The 19,060-nt window shown below is 48.0% G+C and overlaps 1 protein-coding gene across 1 annotated transcript in view; it reads left to right on the top strand.

Annotated features, from left to right (window-relative positions):
* Myom2 (myomesin 2) overlaps positions 1 to 15,731 on the top strand; it is a 69,567-nt gene extending 53,836 nt beyond the window's left edge. The window contains exons 28-37 of the mRNA XM_032919280.1: positions 445 to 512; positions 4,020 to 4,136; positions 4,309 to 4,396; positions 5,181 to 5,219; positions 6,979 to 7,084; positions 10,617 to 10,780; positions 11,003 to 11,039; positions 12,794 to 12,816; positions 13,300 to 13,355; positions 14,922 to 15,731. Of these exons, the coding sequence (XP_032775171.1) occupies positions 445 to 512; positions 4,020 to 4,136; positions 4,309 to 4,396; positions 5,181 to 5,219; positions 6,979 to 7,084; positions 10,617 to 10,780; positions 11,003 to 11,039; positions 12,794 to 12,816; positions 13,300 to 13,355; positions 14,922 to 15,233 (1,010 nt within the window). The 3' untranslated portion in view covers positions 15,234 to 15,731. The remainder of the gene's footprint in view (positions 1 to 444; positions 513 to 4,019; positions 4,137 to 4,308; positions 4,397 to 5,180; positions 5,220 to 6,978; positions 7,085 to 10,616; positions 10,781 to 11,002; positions 11,040 to 12,793; positions 12,817 to 13,299; positions 13,356 to 14,921) is intronic.
* The last annotated feature ends 3,329 nt before the right edge of the window (positions 15,732 to 19,060 follow it).

Below are 19,060 nucleotides of genomic sequence, written 5' to 3'. Positions count from 1 at the left end.
TCCATCTCTGACGGGAAATAACAGTGTTTACAAAGTGGTGAGGTCTGTCTACACCGTCTTCACTGATCCCCTCACCTCAAAGATTTTATCACTACCCTACTCAGTGCTCAGTCAGATGCACGGCCCCGGAAAGAGAATGTGGTGATCTGGGTAGTGTGATTATCTACAGAGCGATAGATCCCATGAGTCAGCAAGGAGGGGAGCTGTGTATTCATTCCCACTAGGAAGAGGAGGCTCCAGGGAGACTCAGCTTGAAGGCAGGTCAGCTGCAGGACCATGAGAAGTTCCTTAGCTATATAGGGTACAGCAGGTTCCTTCAGTCAACTATGTTCCTATATCGAAATTTAACATGGAGATATATTTAAATATACGTGCCTATGTGTAGATACTATCTATTTGTCTGTAATGTAAATTCGTATTTTAGAACCTTCCCTTTTCCTACAGGCCCTCATTTTGCTGAGTATTTGCACTGGGATGTTACTGAGGAGTGTGAAGTTCGGCTTGTCTGTAAGGTAAGAGGCCAGCAGGCTCTCCCTGTGCCTCACAGAGAGGCTGGTTAGGGAGCAGCTGTCAGCAATGAGGTTCTGATCTGGGTTTAGGAAGGAATGGACAGAGACTTCAGGGATCTAGCGAACCCTGCGGAACCCTGACGGTAAGTGCTTGCCCCTCCGCCTTCATAAAGCCTTCGTGTTGTGACATCCAAAGGAGAATCCAGGGAGGCAGGCTTACTGCAGCGTTGACTTAGAGCGAGTCTGCGAGAAGGTGCGTCACGAAGAAATGCACCTGTAGCGATTGCCACACGACACTGTCAGGGACTAAAAGGCACGTTGTGGGAGCAGGTCCGTAAGTTTTATGTTAATAGCTCAGTAGCTAAAGAAGCTTGTTTCAAAGTTGTGTTTTAAGCAAGTCGCTGCGAAAGAGCCAGGGATAAATGATGGTGGTGCATGGGTTTCGTTTGTCCTTAAACTACTTACACATTACTTAAAGCCCAAGTGGGATAGAGGAAAACAAGCAGGCCTTTGCAGCAAGGTGGGGCTCCGTGGGGCAGGGTGAGAACTGGGTACAGGGAGTGAGATGACAGAGCTGGAACTGAATGGCACCCTTCACCACAGTCCGAAGGTAAAATGTCTCGTGCATTTTGTACAATAAGAAAGCCATAGAACTCTATCAAGAGGGCCGAGTCAGCGGGTAAGAAGGACTGGGTGTTGTGGTGGAGTCTGAAGTGTTGACATTTGGAGGCAAGAGGCTAGCCCTTTACTGAACGACAGGCTGTTTACACAGGCAGTATACCCTGGAAAAAACACCAGTTTTCAGAAATGATTACCATGCATGGAAAGGTGTGGACTTCTGTTGTGCATTTCTAGGCCTCTAAGGTGTTTAAAGCTCAGATCATTAGAAGGTCAGAGGTTAGGCCTGGGAATGAGGAGGGCGATGGCTGCTCTAGTTCTGACCATAGCACAAGGACACACTGATCTTTCTGTATCCCAAGGACAGGGAGCAAAAATGTAAGGCCTACTTCCTGGGGTTCTAGTGCTGTGTAACTGCCCATAAATGTTTGAAACTACCTCAAGTTCCCTGACCACAGAGAGGCATAGACCGGTAGACACAGATACCAGGAAAATAAAAGTAATCATTCTTAAACCTTGAGTATTTTGCAATCTCGTGCATTTGGTTTTTGGTGCAAGCCGCAAAACATTTTTTCTGAGTATTAGTTCATTCAGTGACACCATGACAGGCAATACTTTTTTTTTTTTTAATTTTTTTTATTAACTTGAGTATTTCTTATTTACATTTTTAGTGTTATTCCTTTCTCGGTTTCGGCCAACATCCCCTAGACCCTCCCCTCCCCTTCTTTATGGGTGTTCCCTCCCCATCCTCCCCCCCTTGCCGCCCCCCCCCCTACAATCCCGTTCACTGGGGGTTTAGTCTTATCAGGACCCCCGGCTTCCCCCTCCCCTGGTGCTCTTACTAGGATATTCATTGCTACCTGTGAGGTCAGAGTCCAGGGTCAGTCCATGTATAGTCTTTAGGTAGTGGCTTAGTCCCTGGAAGCTCTGGTTGCTTGGCATTATTGTTCATATGGGGTCTCGGGCCCCTTCAAGCTCTTCCAGTTCTTTCTCTGATTCCTTCAACGGGGGTCCTGTTCTCAGTTCAGTGGTTTGCTGCTGGCATTCGCCTCTGTATTTGCTGTATTCTGGCTGTGTCTCTCAGGAGAGATCTACATCCAGCTTCTGTCGGCCTGCACTTCTTTGCTTCATCCATCTTGTCTAATTGGGTGCAGGCGATACTTCTTAATTGACTTATGTAACAAAAACGCATAGGAAATACTATACATTAGGATAGACTTTTACCTTTACAGAAAAGCATTCGAAAACAAGTGTTTAATAGAAACCGTAATCATAAGAAGAAGAAGGTGTGTTGGGGGTTTGTCACACAGGGCAGTGTAAAGGGAGAACATTGTCCCTAGGAGATGGGTGTAGTGAGCATGTGACGTGTGAGGAATTAGCTTGCCTCTAAGTCTTTCAGCTCACTCGTGTACGTGTTAGGCACTTGAGCATCAGAGGTGGATCACAGACAGAGATGAATCACAGGGTCCGAGAAGACACGCAATGGCTGTGCATAGGGTGAGACCCCCTCTACCCACATGCAGGTCGACTGAGGCTGTTTTGAGAAGAGACTGAAGGGTACTGGAAAGGCTTTGATTCCACACACACACAGAGTAGCAGCTTCCACCTTTTTGAGCAGAGTGAACCTAGAGTCAGGGAAGGATTACAGAGGCTGGCACAGCAGGGAGACCCAGAAAGACCAGGAAGTTACTACCCTAAGATGTGCGTTCACTCACGTTCTGGGCTGGAGATGGGAAACCTGCTTCCAAGGTGGCTGGTGAATGGTCTCTATCCATTCCTTAGAGACTCTGAATGACTTCTTTGTACTAGGCTGGTTTTTGACTCTACGTACTAACTCAGGCAAAAGTGCCTACAGTATGGATACGTAATTATTTTCTGGTGTCACTGGTGACAATACCACATATAGCTGCTGTGGAAGTTCCAAACACATGACATTACTGGTTTCTAGAGCCAGTCCCATGACATTTGTTTTAGCTAAGGTTTTACTGCTGTGAACAGACACTATGACCAAGGCAACTCTTAATTGGGGTTGGCTTACAGGTTCAGAGGTTCAGTCCATTATCATCAAGGTGGGAACATGTTAGTGTCCAGGCAGGCATGGTGCAGGAGGAGCTAGTGGAAGACTGGCTTTCAGGCAGCTAGGATGAAGAGTCTTAAAGCCCACACCCACAGAGACACACCCACTACAACCGAACCACACCTTCTAATAGTGCCACTCCCTGGGCTGAGCATATACGAATCATCACAACATCATCATTTGTAAAATTCCATTGCCGGCATTGCTTGTGTGGGGTCTGTATGGATGGGGACGCAGACTCCCCAGCCTCCTGGAATCCAATGCCATCTCATATCCAACATCTGTCAAACAAAGCAGAGTGTCTCTTCTTGAGACAACATGTCAGCAGCAGCACACGGTGTGAGTGTGCTTACACTCCACCAGAACCCTGCAAAGCTTAGCTTCGAAAGCTGAGGGTCATTGTGAGGAATTCCCACATAGGGAGGCTCCCCGTCTGTGGCTCATTCCTCTGTGTTCATGCCATGAATTCCCCACTTCCAAAGAGCAGTCTCTCAGTGACCCACAGAGCCCTGGATCCGTAAACCAAAGCACTTTGCTCAGGCCCATTAGTGACACTTCCTATTAAACAGGAGACTTTCACACCTACTGGCTTCATGGGTCCTCTCGGTGGCAGCTGCAAGGGCTTACTGCCTTCAGCAGACAATTGAGAAATGCTTTTAGCGTTATTAGAAGTGACAGGTCTTCCATGAGCCCCTGCTGAGCCTGTTGAGGGGTAAACGCTGGTGTTTTCTTTAGGTCTGAGGTTCACTAACTCTGAAGGATTTTGTTTTTCCCTTCTGAGCCATCAGGATTCACTTAGGGTTTCTGTTTTGCAGGTTGCAAACACCAAGAGGGAAACTGTTTTCAAATGGCTCAAGGATGATGTCCTTTACGAAACCGAGACGCCGCCTCCGGACCTGGAGAAGGGGATCTGTGAGCTGCTTATACCCAAGGTACCAGGCAGCCACAGAAGCAAAACAGTGCTAAACGTTACTTGTGAACTCAGCAATGCCTTCCTACTCATGCACCGATTCCCCATGCTTAGCGAGGAAAATGTCTGAATGCAGCAGCATCTTGTATGGTGGTATTGGTTCTGCATACATATGCAATGTGTTTTGTTCACAGTTGTCTAAGAAGGACCATGGCGAGTACAAAGCAACCTTGAAAGACGACAGAGGTCAAGATGTATCTGTCCTGGAAGTAGCTGGCAAAGGTAAAATGGTGCCTTCTTTGTCTTACAATAAAATCTATTCTGTCCATGAAAGGGGCCCTGTGGAAGAAGGCTCATGAGTACCCTTAGCTGTGTACATATCTGCTGAGCAGGCCTCCTTTCTACCTGTGTGGTAGGCAGTATGGGGGAGCTATGGTTGTGCCCTCTGAGGTGGTAGAACTCCATTCTGTTCAGGAATGGCGGGCGCTATACCAGCGCGCCATGCGCACTCTGAGCTGGGTGCATTTTGTCTCTGTAGCGGCGCTGTATGAGAAAAACAGATTGTACTTCGTCTGCATTAAGAGCGTTAGGGAAACGCACAGTATCACTCCGGGCTTAGATGAAATGTCATTCCCCACACTCATCAGAAGCCAGGTCTGATTCCTTATGGATGTAGTTAAGATGATTGAAGCTCTCGGGGTTGGGGATTTAGCTCAGTGGTAGAGCGCTTGCCTAGGAAGCGCAAGGCCCTGGGTTCGGTCCCCAGCTCCGAAAAAAAGAACCAAAAAAAAAAAAAAGATGATTGAAGCTCTCACGGAGTTATTTGATTCAATGTGCCGTTGGATTTATGCTGAACAAAACGTTCTCGTCCCACATTTAAAAAGCGAATAGGTTAGAGGGATTTATGGCGCCCATAAGCCTTTTATGGACAAATATTACCATTTTAATGTTTCATTTTTTTCAAATGGATATCACCGTTTTCTGTGTCAATTTAATTAGACACTGGAAACGCTGCTTCCTGTTAAAGTCATACCCCGAGAATTTACATTTCCCTTCTCCCTTCCAGTGTACGAGGACATGATCTTGGCAATGAGCCGCGTGTGTGGTAAGTAAAAGCCCCTGGGTTTTCACATCTTGGTGGCTGAAGTGTCTCTGTTTCTTGGGTGGACCCTCACTTCTCTGAAGATGTTAATGACAGAGTGGCTGAAGCGTCTTTGTTTCCTGGGGTGAGCACTCTCTTCTCAGAAGATGTTAGTGGCAGAGTGTGCCCTATGCATGGACTTGGGCAGGCAACAGAGGAATGACTGGTTACCCACTGCCCACTCCATGATGCTCCTTCAGAACATCGAAATGTGAGTCCTGGAGCTCCCGCTGCCCCTGACCACCAGCCCCCACTGCCGATTTGCCCTTGCTCAACCTGGGCATTTTTTTTTTTGGTCCAAAGTTTCCACTAGTCTTTATTCAAACACTAGTAGATATTTAACACCCGACCTCACAGTCTGTGCATTTGCCCTGTATAGAAACTGGAAAGGCAAGAGTACTGTTTATAGGTGAACGAACAGTAGCTTACAGATAACAACTAGCAATGGTATTACTCCAGACTCTCTAGATTTATAAGCGTGCCCCGCCTGTGAGCCACTGGCCACACGTGACTGCCCAAAGTCAAGGATAACTAGGAATGTGGCTCAACTCAAGATCATAAACTTGCTTGTGACCATATGGGACTTTTTGGAATTTCCCTTCCTCCAAGTCCATCGTGAGGCTCTCCGGTGTGAACTTTGTAGATGTGGCCATTGTTAGAATGTCAGAGGGTCAGACACACCAACTAGAGAACACCCAAGTTACACATTCTGATCAAGTAACCAAAGCTTGCATAGGCCAGTGGATGCCCAACCATCTGAGTCAAGACTTAGCAGAATCCACATCCTGGTCACCTCAGTTGCAGAGGCTCGTGCTTTCACGGAGTCCCCATGAAAACCACTGTGGGCTTTACCTTTAATGTGTTTGAAAACGGCCTTGTGAGGCAGACCTTTTCCTTTTGTTCGGTGAATGGGTTGGGCGACGCTTGGCTTTCAGTGAGTCACGACTGATCTCATGGGTGTGCATGGCACTTGGGAGGCAGGGCAAGCCACTTGAGGAGTGGCTTTGCTCTTACACTCTGGGGAGTTGTTTTGTATTACCTCGCTCATATTGTGCTGGAGGGCTGGTCAACCTGGGGATGGCAGAGATGGTCACACGTCGAACGCTGACAGTGTAGCAGACTCCTCTCTGACACTCTCAGCTCACTGCTCTCACAAAGCAGACACAGGGATCTTTTATGGGGACTAAGGTGGGGATGGAGCGCAACACAGAAGTCTCCATGTGATCAGACCCCCTTACCCCTCTTGACCCTGTGACAGGTAGAGAGGAGTGAGGTGCAGATAGACGTCTTGAGAACAGAGGATTCTAGCCACACCCTCCAGCCTCTGCTGGCTCTGACTCCTCCCTGCTTTGTGACTCCTCCCACCTCTTCAGATTTGGGTCACTTTATTTATATGTTTTCACAGCCATTGTCACCAAGACTATTTTGATTTTTCTGTGCAAGCCAAACTGCTAAGGGCCAGGGGTAGATTATTTTTTTTTTTAAAAAAAACTTTGTTTCTTTGGTCTAAGGTAAAGGGTCTTAAAGAACTCCGGCAGGGCAAGCATGTGTTTAATGGAAGTGTGCCACACAAAAATGAGGTGGGGGCCTCCGGTGGCTCTGACAGGGATGACCACCACCTTGAGGAGGAATGCACTGATGCTGGGGGTGGATGTACCTTACCATCAGGCCGTGGGCCTGTCCCACTTCTCTGAGATCTGAGGTAGCATCTTGCTGTCTGCAGGAGCCTCTGCCTCACCCCTGAAGGTTCTCTGCACTCCAGAGGGCATCCGGCTTCAGTGCTTCATGAAGTATTTCACAGAGGAAATGAAGGTCAGCTGGTACCACAAGTGAGTATGACAGCACATGACCATGGCTGCAGCATCCCGGGGGCTGGGAGTGGTGCCCTCGGCGAACTGCGGGCCATGGTACTGTTCTCGGTAATTGAGAGATTTGGCTGGGTAGGCCGTGGGGCAGTCGGGGAGGGTCTGGGCAAAGGAGAAAGAAAAATAAATGTCAAAGGGTTGTCAACAGCTTTCTCACAGACTTTGCTCACTGATGGCGTCAATGCTCAAAGCTTCCCCCTGGTAGCAAAAAAGAGAACAAGGGAACCGGTATTTAGCATCCAAGCTCCAACCTTCCAACCAGTGACTTTCTCAGTAGACACAAGTGAGAGGACAAGAACCCAAACAAGCCCAGTGGTTAAAATAACAACAGAGGGTGTAGTGTAGGGAAACCTGCATCAGTGGATGATTGGAAACGGGGACCGGGAAGCAGGGGGCAGCCTATAATGATGCCCATTCAGACTTCAGAGATCAGCACCAGCATAGAGTGCTGATATGACTTTATTGTTTATCACACACACATGTATATATAGTTTTTTAGCCAATTGGGATATACTTATGTATTTAAGGGCAAATCGGGGTACAGCTGTGTTACTTAGCTGAACCTGACTTGCCTGTTCATGAGCCTGTAGGACCCATCCCCCCCCAGGGGGATTTCCAGGAAGACAGGGGAAGCAGTCACCACCTCTAGTCCTTTGGGTTGTTTTGCCCGTGTGCTGGGAGCCATGTCAGATCAGATATAGTAGATTGGGACTCTTCCAGGAGTCACGGGAGCCCGTGCTGCCTCGAGCTCTCACATCTATCCACGATATTGCTTCTTCCTCCACCAAGGTTAGCTCCAAATCCCCAACGGGGTGACATCCGGTCCACAGACGTCCACGAGAGTTTTGCAGAATGCAGACTTGGGCACGGACGTTTGTTCCTTGCTTTCAAACAGTGCCGAGTCATATATCCCGGAATGCAGAAAATGCCACTTTAAATAAAAGGCTGGACATCCATACCGCACAAATGGGAAGTGACCTGGAGGGATGCAGCCAAAACGTTCTTCAGAAAAGGACCTTGTTCTCATGCTGGAGAGCGAAGTTAATATATCATGCAGGCACAGCAAATCTCTCCAGACTGAGAGGAATCCTAGCCACTCAAGGGATTTCTCGATGTCGTTATAGAAAAAAGAAAGCTAGTGCTCTTTGACCTCAGGGTGTGTGCATTCCCTCAGTTTGGGAGATCTCCCCTGTGATGGCCACACTGGGCTAACGGCTCTCCTGAATCTCAGCCAACTACCACAAGAATGAGGTGCCCTCTGTCCCTTACATCTCACCTTTAGGATCTTTAGCCAGGGTGGGAGAGGTAACAGCTTCCAATGGGGACCTGAGGTGATGGGTGGATTCTCTCCCACTTGGGTGAGGGCTACCAACTGCTGTGACCTGTGACAGAGCTCTCTACGCTCACAGTGTATTTGAGTTATAGAGACAGAGAAAATGACATCTCCAGATTTAAGGCCCATATGGGTAATATGTGGTAGAGCAAGACGGAACAGGTCCCAGGAGTTACTGTAGATGTAGGGATGGTGGCCAGTGACTCACACAGCACTTGAAGCAGATTGTAAATCCCTAGGTGCAGTGTTGTGCTGTCTCCCTCTGACAGACAACCAGGGTGTATGCTACAATCCTCAAACAACATGGAGTCACTACAGGACTGGCTGAGGCATTTGGAGACCTTATCAATGTGTGTGCTTGAATTGAACCCACTGCTTCACCTTCTTCTGGGCTTGAAGGAGGCACCAGCAACCCGGTTGTAACTCTGTACTGTGTGCTTGTACGAGTCTATGTAGGCTGTGACGTACTGTGTAACCCTCACTTGGAGAGTCAGTTCATGGAGTGCGGTAGGGAGTCTGACTGCACAGCGCATTTTCGTTGCAAGAATTTTCATTTCCACAGAACCAGGAAACTATATAAAGCCTCGTTTTTGCTTTTAGATAGAGATGGGCGGTTGTGAGTATTGAGGTGACCCTTTCATTGCTTTAATAATAGAGATTTTTTTTTCTGAGCTTATTGGAGGTCTACCGTCTACCATATGTGCTACAGTCAAATAAAGAGCCAGTTGACTAGGGTGAACCCATCAGACTGTGAACAAAGCATTCAGGCTGAAAAGCTGTGAGCTTATTCCATAGCTTTGGCCTCTGGGTTCTGCCCTCCCAAGTGCAATAAGTCCTTATGCATCCTCTTGCCAGGGGTGTTCTGTGTTCTGCTGGGCATACATAGTGCCTTGATATTAGATCCTTTCATCCCTGCCTGGCTGGGTCTTCCACGGAGCCTACCAGGCCTCTTCCCTCCCATCTGCTTACCTTCCTGGTACTTTGTTCTCACAGTATGGGTTACTTTTCTATCCTGGAGTGACATGCTCTGTGTCCCTGCACTGTGAGTGTTACCAGACAGAGCTATTTTACAGTAAAGAGGGCCAGGGACTTCTTTTCTTTCGTTGGACTCTAGGGTACACAGTGGCCAGCAAGGATAATAGAATTACTGTAAGCTCACAACCAGATTTCAGCAAACCTCCAGCCGGACCTCTAAATTGTAGTAACTTGAAAATGAAGTATGCACATGAAACATGTATGAATTGTGAACATGTGTCCACATCAAATAGGCTGGCTTGATGACAGGTGAATATGGTGTGACACTCTGATGACTTGGAGGACAGTGACCATCTTTCTTATATATTAAAAGTTGGGGTAGAGTACATAAAAAATTTATCATTTCATACATTATGGGTGCAGATCAACCATGCCATGGGGAACGGTTTCCAGAGTCTTTGATTGTAAAATGGACGTTGGCTTCCCTTGTGCCCTAGCTTCACTATTAGTCTCTGCTCTTGAGTGTGGCAACTCTGGGGCACTCAGATTGTACAAACAAGTTTGTCCTCACATGGCCGGCTATTTAAACGTAGCATAATGTCCTCAGAATTCGTGCATGCTGTAGCATGCGCCAGTTCCCTTCTCTTTAAAGGGCCAGGAGTGTTCCACCACGCGGATAAACTCAGTTTAGTTTCCCATTCTCCTGTCGGCGCCTGTGTTGCTGTCCACACTGCCCACTGTGAATCAGGCAGCTGCTGGTGTTGAGGGCTGAAGTGTCTACAGATGTTGGGTGCTCACGTGTCTAGGTCCCCGCTTTCAGTTTCTGAACAGGAACCTAGAGATGGGACGGCCATGTCAAGTCATAGGCTCCGTGCCTAATTACTCTTAGGAACTGCCAATACTTAATCAAGTATTCTGAAGTCCTTTAAATTGTAGTATCTGGCTTTCAGAGGTTTCAGGTCCAGGTTATTATTATATTTACATTTATAATAGTAAAAAACAAAACAAAACAAAACAACCCAAAACCTACTATGCCATTGACATGAGCAAGTGAGTAGACCTCCCCTCCTCGCTCCCCAACCACATGTGAGCAAGCAAAGTCTTCTCACTCGGATGTGCTAGTGTGCCCGGACAGGCGTGAGCATATGATCCAGAGGTTGGACTGAGCATGCCCATGTTGCTTCCTAGAGAGGCTAAGATCTCATCCAGTGAGCACATGCGGATCGGAGGAAGCGAGGAGATGGCCTGGCTGCAGATCTGTGAGCCCACAGAGAAGGACAAGGGGAAATACACTTTTGAGATCTTCGATGGCAAAGATAACCACCAACGCTCACTGGACCTCTCTGGGCAAGGTACGAGAAGTTCGCTGTAACTCTTGTGAACAACCCGTATTGTTACTGAAAAGGGGGGCCTGATAATCCACTCAATGTCACGACCTTCGATCAGAGGAAATTAGCTGAGAAAAATCGATGGATTAGTTTGATGGCTTGTCAGTTTTGATTTCATCGGATGTCTAGTAGAGCGAGAGTTAAACACTCGGGGACAAGAGTGACATGTGGATTGTTTCCTTGCAGCCTTCGATGAAGCATATGCCGAGTTCCAGCAGCTCAAGTAAGGCCCACAGCTTGTTCTCACCGGTCTGATGGGGGCGTGAGGGCCAGCGGGTTCATTCTGGACAGGATCATTCCTAAATGCCTTTGTGATTCCAAGGATGCTCTGGTCCTGGGATAAAAATAGCAATTTAAGTAACTCAATATGTAGCAGGGCAACTATTATTTTTTTCTGCGCTAGAAATGCATTGTGTATCAACTTCCTAGGGGCATCAGAACCCTGGATTGCTTTAAATGTTTAAAATGATAGATGTTGTAAATCATCACAGCCCAGGTGGCATGCCACACAGAGCAACTGTTAGAGAGTGCTTCAGAGTTTCAAACGAGCGTCTGAGTTTTATAGTATTAAAGCCGAGGACAGTCCTTGGCTCTTACTTATTCGAGATGCCTTTGTCAAGCAGATATGTGAGAAGTATGATAAATCAGAAGTTGACAGTTTAGGAAAATGCCTGGGGTCTAAGGGCTGGCTTAGTCAATCAAGTGGGTCCTTAGAACCGTGCTTACAGAGGGAAGTTGGCTACAGAAGGGCACACCTGTGACCTGAGCACTGGGCAGACAGAGGTGGGAGCATCTCTAGGGTTTGTGGACAGCCAGTCTAGGCAAATCAGCAAGCTTCAGGTGTGTGTGTGTGTGTGTGTGTGTGTGTGTGTGTGTGTGTGTGTGAGAGAGAGAGAGAGAGAGAGAGAGAGAGAGAGAGAGGCAGAGACAGAGAGACAGAGACAGACAGAGAGACAGAGACAGAGACAGACACAGACAGACACAGACAGAGACAAGACACACACAGAGACATACATAGAGAAAGACAAAGAGACGGACAGAGAGACAGAGACAAGACACAGACAGAAACACAGAGAGACAGACACAGACAGAGAGACACACAAAGGGAGACAGAGATAGAGACAGAGACAGAGACAGACAGAGGAGACAGAGACAGAGACATGACACGGACAGAAACACAGAGAGACAGACACAGACACAGACACAGACAGAAAGACACACACAGGGACAGAGATAGAGACAGACACAGACAGAAACACAGAGAGACAGACACAGACAGAGAGACACAGAGAGAGACACATACACACAGAGACAGAGACAGGGAGACAGACACAGAAAGAGACAGACACAGAGAGACAGACACACACATGCCCCCCCCACACACACACAGAGAGAGAGAGAGAGAGAGAGAGAGAGAGAGAGAGAGAGAGAGAGAGAGATCCTACCTCAAAACTAACACGGTGGGAAGCAACTGAGGAGGCACTTGATATGAGGGTTTGCACGCTCCTCTTCCTCCTTTTGGCTTTAGCATCCTTCCCAACAGCAAGTAATCGAAACACAATTACTCTGTGTGGGTGCAGAACATCCCCACAGTCCTTTGCCTGTCGCCATTCCCCAAATAACAAGCTAGGAAGTCTTCACACAGTATTTATTCCATTGGGTATTATAAGTGACTAGAGATGACTGACAGGATCCAGAAGGATTGGTGTACGTTGGACGTGAATACAGCACCTGTATATCTCAGGGACTCACACAGCCATAGAGTTTGGCCTCTTTGGGGCTCAGCCCTGGAACCAGTGGGGGAATGGCTGGATAGCCATAGCTATATGGTATTAGACACTAGTTCTTTATTTACTGTCACTGCTAGCAAACTTTTCATGCGCACGTATGCTTTTGTAGTGGCATTTCTAACAGCTCTCTCTCTCTCTCTCTCTCTCTCTCTCTCTCTCTCTCTCTCTCTCCTCTCGTGATTTCTAGGGCTGCTGCATTTGCTGAGAAGAGTGAGTACTTGTTGGGAGATACAGTTTGGGTTGGGGGAGGTGCACATTCACATGGTGGATTTAGTGGCTCAGTAACAACCAACCTTCCTCCCCCAGTTTAAGTGCACCCTGATCTTTTGGCCTATGTCTTATGTGGCCCCTTCTTTGTGCCTGTACACCATTCTTACAAGATTCTGTTCCCCAGATACTAGGACCCTCTCCTTTGTGAGATGTTGCTCTTTTTCCTTGGGGTCCTTGATGTGACCCCCCCCCTTGGTTCAGTTGGCTCTGATTTCTATTTCCTTGGTGCCACGTTCCCTCACCTGCAGAGTCAGCCATCCTTCGTGGTCCCCATGGTAGCTTTCTCTACCCAGAACATCACTCTCTGTGTCATCTCCCGGATGTGAGCTCATTATTTCCCCGTTTCCACCCTGGTGTCCCTTGGTGTCAGCTTCAGGCCTCCTGTAGGGTCTCCCTCTGCAACCCCACTCTTTTCCATTGCAGATCGTGGCAAGGTGATTGGCGGTTTGCCCGACGTGGTGACCATAATGGAAGGCAAGGTGAGAGCAGACGGTTGCAGACAGAGCTGGGATGAGTGTCATGTCGCAGGGTAGAGTGTAGCTCTCATCTCAGGATGGGACACAGGGGAGCCGGAGAGCAGGAATCCTTCCCCACTCAGCTTGCCTGGTGCTCAGCTCTACCTCCTACTGTGCCTTCACCCCTCTGTCCTGCATCACTGATAGCTTCTGCAAACAGAGGTGGGTTAGCGTGATAGTCGAGGTTGGGGAGCACCTTAGTGTTAAGGGATTGGCAAGTGTGTGTGAGAATGGGCTTTGCTCTCAGTACTGAGATAAAGAGCATCATCATCACCACCAACAGCAACAACAATAATATCAACAGCAACAGCAACAACAACAACAACAATATCAACAGCAACAGCAACAGCTAGTATTGCAAATCCTCAAACACCATGCATGTTGTGTGACCCAAGGACTTATTTTAAGGACTTCAGTGTCCATGGGGTCTGTCGGCATCTGGTTCAGGGGCTTCTCTGAATGAGGTGGTGGGTGAGCTCCCATCTGCTCTGAAACTGTGAGCCGCCGCCACCTTTGAACATGAACAGTCACAACTTCTTCAATATTAAAGAAAAGAAAAAAAAAACCCTGCTCCAATTTCCAAGGTCATTTTAGAATCCATAATTGAGGTTTTAATTCGTCTCCCATCAGTAGAGTTATTGATATCTAATTGGCACCTCTGCCTGCCGCATGATTCTAGCTCAATGTCACAGGGACATAGGTACTTGAAAGGACTTTATTAGGCCCAAATGCAAAATTTATAGACCTCTTTAACAGCCAGCGAAGGCACAGAAAGCTCCTGAGGTGGGGGTAACTGTGACATCACAGAAGATGTGATTGTGAAATTAACAGTCACAGGCTGCCAGTGGGCTGAGCCCAGGCTGCATCTGAGTTAGGAGGTCCAGAGAGTATGTTCTCTGAATCTCCCAGAGGAATTTGGAAGACAGACCCCTAAATCTAAATATAAAGGAAGTGGAGGGGCCGAAGGATGCTTTATCTGGTAAGAGCAAGGGATTCTTTTAGAGAGAGGGTGGAAATCCAACTCCCAACGCCCATGCTGGGTGCCTCACCACGTCTGCTAACTCCAACTCTAGGGGATCCTTGCTCTGCCCTCCACAAAGAGCTACACTTACACGTCCATCCCCACACACAGACATACAGGAGCACACGTAGATAGGAATAAGAAATAAACAGACATAGAAAGTATAAGAACAAGTTCAACAGAATGGTGCCTAAGCTAATGCATCCTCCAGGTTTAACCCAGGTCAGAACCTGGAATAAGTGGAACTACCCCTCAGTTTGTCTTGGCCCTCCCCCATAGCGCTGCGCTCCTCTGCTCCCGCCTCCCATGGGAGCTTGTGTCTACAAGGGGTTGTTGATGTAATAAGTGATCAACAGATGTCAGGGGGCACGATGGGGTGCAGTGTGGCCTCTTTCCTTTGACTATGTATCATTGGAAGATTCCATTCGTGTATACAGTACGTCTTGATCCCTGCCTCTCTCCCGCTCCTTTTCTAACTGTCTTTTCCCACCCGCGCCTTCCCTCCGAAGACCTTGAACCTCACCTGCACAGTGTTTGGAAACCCAGACCCTGAGGTGGTCTGGTTTAAGAACGACAAGGACATTGAGCTAAGCGAGCACTTCTCGGTGAAGGTGGAGCAGTCCAAGTACGTCAGCCTGACCATTAAGGGGGTGACTGCTGAGGACTCGGGCAAGTACAGCATCAACGTGAAGAACAAATACGGAGGAGAGAAGATCGATGTCACCGTCAGCGTGTACAAACACGGGGAGAAGATCCCCGACATCTCAGCTCCCCAGCAGGCCAAACCCAAGCTCATCCCAGCTTCCACCTCAGCTGATTAAGGGAATCCCATCTGCCCCAGGCCGGAGAGATGGGGGGGCGGGGCAGGGGCGGGGCGTTTGGAGGTCTTAGGATGTTGTATGCTGTGCTGAGTGGATGCCAGTTCGCTGTGATGTCACGTGTGGCGCGATGGGCGGTCGCACACTAGGCTTTTGATCTTGCACTTTGGGATGCAAATTTGACGTGTAGGGGGAAAAGGAATGTCTCTGAACGTAAGGCTGAAAGACGTGTGTGAGGCCAGAGTAGATGGCAATGGAGAGTGGGTGGAGAGGGGGAAGCTGGCACGTCCAGGGTCATGGGCACGTGGGTTGAGGCTCAGATGGTCTTGGCATGTGGTCATCTAGATAGTTATTACCATCCTGAGGGGGGTGGTGGGGCCTGCAGGGCACATCTCGGGAAACCCTTTGTGGAGCCTTTGAGCATGCTACTTGCTTATCTTTTTGTCTTGCTTTGGGCTAATAAAAAAATAAATAAAGGCATCTTGCTGTGGTTTCTGTGCCTGCCTACCTACATGTCCCTATCTCGGCTTAGTAAGTTTCTCTGCCCTTTATGTTTCTGTGGCATGCGGACCATGGATCATGTTCAAAGACCCAGGGGTGGGAGAGTCTCCTGGAGGGATCCCTACCATAGCTCCCTCCATTGACGTAGATGAGAGAGGGACCCTCAGTCAAGAGTCCTGACAGACTTGCATTGTGTGAGGCTCTCAGACCATGGATTTAAAGACTTTTTGTAGGGGAAAGCAAACTATGTGCATGGCTCTGCCCCGCTCTGGCATACCGACTTACCAGGCAGGGATCCCCAGAGGAAGCAGCCCCTTACTGGCAAGGAGCGTTGTAGTAGCCACTAAGGGGAAAAAATGGGGAGGCTGGCTGAATACACACCTACTTGGGTGACACTGAAAAACGTACAGGCTTCCTGTAAGAGGCCCAAGTTCCTCTGTTAGGAAGGTCCTACCTCACTAGTATGATAGTTGCTTTGGAGCAGAAAGGTTCCTGGGATAAGTGCACCTTATCTCTTTGGGTCATTAACATCGGTATTAGCCACTGCTTTTATTGTTGCTGTGACTGAAGGCTTGAGCAAGGCGACACCAGGAAAGGAGGGTTTATTTTGGCTCATAGTTCATGGGCATGGCTGCCTAGGGCAGCTGAGGTCTCACTGTGTCCATAGCCTTAAAGCAGAGAGGCGAATCCTGGTGTACAACTCACTCAGTCTCTACTCAGTCTAGGATCTCAACCTGCAGAGGAGTGAGTCTCCCACCTCAGTCAACCTAATATAGAAACTACCTTTTGTATGACAGAACTTTTCATGGTGAGGGTGAGATGCAACACACACGTCTATGCCCCCAGATGGGGGAGAACACGACAGACCAAAGTTCAGATAAACCAAAATCCATTGGTGAACCAATGGGGTTACTTATAGGAGTGTGGGTAAGGGGCCACTTACCAGGAGCAGAAAAGATTCAGACAGCTACACCCCTGAAGCCCACCCCAGCATGGGTGACAACTCACACAACTGGGAACCTGGAGCACACTGCTCAGCCTGCAGTTGGAGAGTGTCCTTTCCAGGTTCCTCAGTCAGTCTAAACCTCTTCCAGGGAGCTCAGCTGGTTTCTGGATTTTCCAGGCAGCTGGTCTGGTCTCAGAATCAACTTTGCAGCCTTTCTTCTCTGAGGGTCTTTGCAGCTCAGCTCACTTCAATCTGAGGAAGACACTCAACTTTTGTTGGTCAATCTAGCAGGGAGGAGCCTGGTGAATCTGGTCAGATTCAGGGACTTCCTGAAGCTGTTTTCAGTTCACTTTTCTGCTTAAGGAGCTTCCTTGCAGGATGGAATGTTCCAGTCTGAAGAAACTGTCACATGCAGTCCCTCACAGACTGAGTCACCTACTGAGTGTAGAGCCTGTTAAACATTACTGATCACAAAGGCCAATCCTTTTAACATTCCCTCATACTTTCCTTAGATGATATTGGCATCCTGAAATGCCAGGCTATCCTGTTACAGCCCAGGGAGTGACAACATGGTTAGTCATTTTCCATTCTCGGTCACATGGTCAGACAACTGGGTTTATTCTGTCTTGTGTCTCACAAACTTCCAGAATACCTTTGACAGGCACCAGCCTCCTTTTCATGCGAGACTTTTATATATTGGGGCAGAATTCACTGATTTTTTTTCTAGCTTAGAAACCTCATTTCTTTTTATTTAGCAGTTGTGGTTCATAAGACAGGGTTGCAACTTGTTACAGTCATTTTACTTCATTTTGAATTATGCATGTATGGATAGAGTTTGTGGCTCTGTACGTACGGTACCTGGTAAGAAAACATTCTACTTGTAAGCAATGTTACCAGCCCAATCCACTCATGATTGCTTTTTTCCTTCACCCTTTGACCAAAATGAAATTGTGTAAGATTAGCAAATGAGTCACATTCAGTTTGGGGGATGATGTTTTGCCGACAGTGAGATAATATCTACTCTGTAGGTAACTGTGAGAGCGCCCAATTTATGGTTAACAAATACCGGATATTGAGATATCCTTTGAGTAAGCCGTGGGACTTAGAAATGTTTTCCAAGTACCAGATGTTTTCCATAGTACTCACGTACTCATCTAAAGTCCACAGACAACAAATCGCCACTTGGATCTTGTGCAGCGCCGAGACCTCTTCTCCAGTTTGGGGGAAAGAAGGCCACCGCAGTGCTGTGTGACACTATGCTCTGCTCGCTCCTCCACGTGACAAGAGGATTGCTTACAGCAAACGCGTGCTTTTATTTTCTCTAGGAAATGTTTTAACTCGAGAGAGTCCGCACATGAATGTTAATGGCTTAGGAAATTAAAAACCATAAATAGATCCAGAAATTGAATTTCATAAAGTGTACATGAACCGTAATGATGACACCAAGCAGATGTTTTGCGACAAGAGAGGACACAACCGGCTCATCACTGACGGAGGTTGATTGTAGGAGCACTTAAAATAATTAGAACCATTCTTGACTTGAAGGTGACTTTGTGTCCCCATCCACAGAGAAGGGGTTGGCAAACTGAGGGCTGAGTCCTTCCTGTGTTCCAGGGAACACTTGTTATCCACCAGGGCAGATTTCCAGCCAGGTAGAGGACGCACCGTGCATGCATGGGACGGGGACCATTTCTTCCCCACATCTCACTGCGGTACTGTACTCTTGGGTCTCTCCTAAGTGGGAAGTCTGATAGCTGGATAATTTCAGGTGGAGGGATGGGGCCTCTGCAGGGAAGTGGGAGGAAGGCAGTGTATCTGAAGGACCGCCATTAGCTCCCTTTTGATCCAAGGGACTGGGAAAGGAAGTTCCGAGTGAGTGGAAATTAGTAACCATTTGTCAACAACCATTGTGAATTCTTTCTCTGTTGTCTGGATGGAGCTTCAGATAGCATCCTCCTGATGCTGCTCCTCCCGTGTGTGGGACTTCAGGGAAGTCATTGCTAGTCCTTCCTCTGCCCTTTCATAAGAAAACCTCTTCCCGGGGACCCTGACTCATAACCAGGACTCAGGGCCAGCCCTTTAAAAAGTCCTTGTGTCTGCTTCGTGTGAGAGCAAGATGCTGACTTCAGAACGCTCCAGTTGTTAGAGGATGCTACCGTCACATAAGCCAGTGCCCGATACGCCTTCTCTCCCCCAACCAAGGTCAGCTGTGAATGCTTAGTTATTCCTCAGGTGTCCTGGCCAGTTTTCACGTCAACTTGACGCAAGCTAGAATCATCTGAAAGGAGGGGACCTCAATTGAGAAAACGCCTCCATCAGATGCAGATGTAGGAAATTTTCTTAATTATCGATTGATGGGGGAGGGCCCAACCCATTGTGGATG

This window comes from Rattus rattus, chromosome 13, assembly GCF_011064425.1.
Source record: "Rattus rattus isolate New Zealand chromosome 13, Rrattus_CSIRO_v1, whole genome shotgun sequence".
Classification (NCBI taxonomy): domain Eukaryota; kingdom Metazoa; phylum Chordata; class Mammalia; order Rodentia; family Muridae; genus Rattus; species Rattus rattus.
Note: the sequence above shows the minus strand (reverse complement) of the source record. Positions and strands in the feature narration are given on the sequence as shown.